This window comes from Lolium perenne, chromosome 2 (assembly GCF_019359855.2).
Source record: "Lolium perenne isolate Kyuss_39 chromosome 2, Kyuss_2.0, whole genome shotgun sequence".
Lineage (NCBI taxonomy): Eukaryota > Viridiplantae > Streptophyta > Magnoliopsida > Poales > Poaceae > Lolium > Lolium perenne.
Window position 1 is genome coordinate 263,468,024 of NC_067245.2, and position 3,340 is coordinate 263,471,363.

Sequence of the window (3,340 nt, forward strand, 5' to 3'; positions counted from 1 at the left end):
GTTGCCACGTTTTCAAAAACGCTTTGAGCCAAGCAAGGAACAAAATATTGCTAGTTTTGACCTAGTTGATAACATAAAATAAAAACACTTAGCTCAAGTTGAGCGACAAAAATACTACCTCGGTCCTAAAACAACTGACCTAACTTTTTAGGACAGAGGAAATGACCTTTTCCCTCCGTCGTTGATACAAACAATTTCAACAAACATTAATAATACTGTATAAACATTCAAATCATTTGATGAGTCCACATGCAGTTTTCAATTTGATGAGCAGCAAGATAAACAGTAGACTCTAGGTACATAATAGAGTACTACGTACTCGGTACTCCAGTTCAACAATGACGATAGATGGGGAGGGCAGATGGGGTGTCATCACTCGAGCAGCTAGCAGGCGCCTAGACGACGGCCACATTGGCGATCGAGTTCGAGCTCCGCCTCTTTTTTTATGTCAGGGGTTCCGCCGAGGGAATCACAACGTCCTCCGTGACGATCCCGGTCACCACGGTGATATCACACCTCAGGCTGAAAGCATCATCCTTCAGGTAAAGCGGATTCTGCAATCCTGCCTTAGTTATGAAGTGGCCGAAACCGCGTGGCGCTACCATTCTCGAGAAGGTCATGCATGTCTGGCTTTCCCTCACATATGATGCCACCGGGTGGCCTTCCTGATCAAGCAAGCTGATCTTGTACAGTGCTCTGACTTCGCCTGCCTCGCTGAGATCAAGGCAGAGCAAGATGGATATCCAGTCGTTGCAGTTGTAGTCGCAACCGTCGGGGTAGTATCGCAGGCACCAGCGACGGCCTCCGACTTTGAACGACCTCGACGTGATGAATTGGCCGACGCCGAACCCTGTGGTGCGGGAGTAGCCATCGATCTTGAGGACATGCGACCCGGACGCGGCCTTCGCGACGATGGTAGATGCGGACATTCCGCAGGCACCGCCGAGGGAAGACAAGGACGAGTTGGACATGGAGTAGGATCAGGGTGCCGCAACGGGAGATAGAAAGTTTCAAGAGTACTGGCACTCTGGCAGAATGGTGTGGGAGCACTGTGAAGAATAGTGTGAGGTGGTGAGGTTCTTATACACGATGATCGTCGCTGCTGCATTTACTCGATCACCCAACGTGCATCGGTGACACGAGCAGTCGACGAGGAGGCACATTAGGTCTACACCAATTGTGTGTGGCGACGCATTCATTCTAGCATACGAATCGCCAGAGACGAGGGGGAGAAGCCAAAGCGGTTCTTTCGCGCCTCTTGTTCTCCTATAGCCAGGCGCTTCGTTTTGCTCCCGCCGGCAGCTCTGACTGAGATAAAAATGAGATTGAGTTCTTGTTCACCCGCCAGTTGAGTAGTTGACCAACAAGTGGCTTCATGCTTTTTGCACCTGAACTAAATGATGTTACATTGTTGACGTGACAACCTACCACAAGAAAAATCTGAGAAAATCATTATTAAAAATGTGTGAACTGTTAAGCTATGTAATACTATAGTATTCATATATACGCTGGTATAGAGTAGTACTCTACCCATACGTATAAATCTTGTATATACCCCGTGTAGGGTTTTTCTATATAAACATGCAACCCGGCCCAGATAAAGGGCACGGTTCCAGCCTTACACACATGGTATCAGAGCTGGCCTCCCGATGTCTAGACCGGATCGCTGCTCCTCGATCGGAAAAACCTCCTCGGTGGTGATCACTGCGCGTAGGACCTCAAGAACTCTAGACACCAAAATCAATGACCCCAAAACAACCCTTCGTCTATGATCGATCTGTCGTGACTCCCTCCCTCCCAAAAACACCTACAACCCAACAAACCGACGACAAACACCCAAGATCTGATGGCTTCTTCCTCGACTGATGCGGCGCACCTGGCGGCTGCCCTTGGCGCTCCCCCGATGTAGAAACTATCCTGCGACAATCACCTACTCCGGAAGACCCACATGCTTCCGACACTTCGCGGCGCGCAAGTTATGGGGCTGCCAGACGGCTCTGATCTCGCCCTGCCCAAACCCGTGAAGGTAAATATGACAAGACGAATACAAGTTCCTAGTCAGGCCCATGCCGTCTGGCTTGCACAAGATCAATTTGTGGTGAGCTATCTTGTTCAATCCTTGGACTCCAATATCCTTTCCCAAGTTTTTGGACTCGAGCATGCCCATGAGGTTTGGTCCACTATTGAGGAATTGTTCTCCTCGCAGTCCTGTTCCCGTGCCAACATGCTAAGGGGCGCATTGGCTAAGACAAAAAAAACTTCGGATGACATCGACCCAATTTATCGCCAAGATGAAGGGATTTGTATTTGAGCTTGTTGTTGCTGGGAAGAGAGTAGATGGTGATGATGAGTTGAAGGGGTACATCCAAACAGGTCTTGATGATGTTCCACTACCACCTTAACTGATATGTGTTCTAAACTTCATGCATATGATTATAGACAATCCATCTTATCTGAAACCGAGCAGACTATCACAGTTCTGCAGTCTTCAACAAATGATGATGCTCATGATGGCGGGGGAGAGTACTGTCGTGATGACCATGAGCCTCCGCATTGTGATGGAGGTGGCTACCGTGATGGTGGTCGCTATCGCCAAGATGGACGCGATGGCGAACAGTACATGTGTGATGATTACCAGCGGCGCGATGGGGGGGGGGGGGGGGGGCATTAACATCATGATACTGGTGGTCGACCTCGCGACCATGATGATGGTGGGCGTTACCACCATGATGATCATGGTGCACCCAAGGGTGTCGTGGTCGTGGGAGAACTCATATTCACTTTGTTGACACGACCTGCCAAATCTGCAAGAAGTATGGTCACCCTGGCAGTGAGTGTTGGTTGCGCCATGCTGATCGTGATGATGATGCCAATGACTCACACCATGAGAGAGGCACATATGGGATCGACACTAACTGGTACATGGACATTAGGGCTACCGATCACATTACTGGAGAACTAAACAAGTTGCACACTCGGGACAACTATACAGGGGGCGTGATCAAGTCCATAATGCCAGTGGTACATGTATGAAAATAGAGCATATTGGTTGCATGCCCCCTCATAGTTCTTTACAATTACGCAATATATTGAATGTTCCCAGTGCCACCAAAAAACTTTTATCATCTCATAAAATTGCTCTAGACAATAATGTTTTTTGTTGAATTTCACCCTTTCTTCTTTTTGATCAAGGACTAGACAACCAAACAAATCATGTTTAGAGGTCCCTAGCATAGCGGCTTATATCCCCTAGTGTCCACTGCCGCCGGACCTCACAAACATGCTTTTATCATCATCAAGCCGTCTTCGTCCACTTGGCATCGTCATCTAGGGCATCCAT

The 3,340-nt window shown here is 48.5% G+C and overlaps 1 protein-coding gene across 1 annotated transcript; it reads right to left on the reverse strand.

Moving 5' to 3' along the window:
• Positions 1-443: 443 nt before the first annotated feature.
• LOC127329342 (BTB/POZ and MATH domain-containing protein 1-like) lies at positions 444-971 on the reverse strand. The gene has a single exon (XM_051355870.1). It carries the CDS (start codon positions 969-971, stop codon positions 444-446), a length of 528 nt encoding a protein of 175 aa, XP_051211830.1.
• Positions 972-3,340: the final 2,369 nt, after the last annotated feature.

What these genes read in the sequence shown, in the direction of transcription:
- LOC127329342 (XM_051355870.1), bottom strand. Translation starts at nt 971, where the DNA reads ATGTCCAACTCGTCCTTGTCTTCCCTCGGCGGTGCCTGCGGAATGTCC.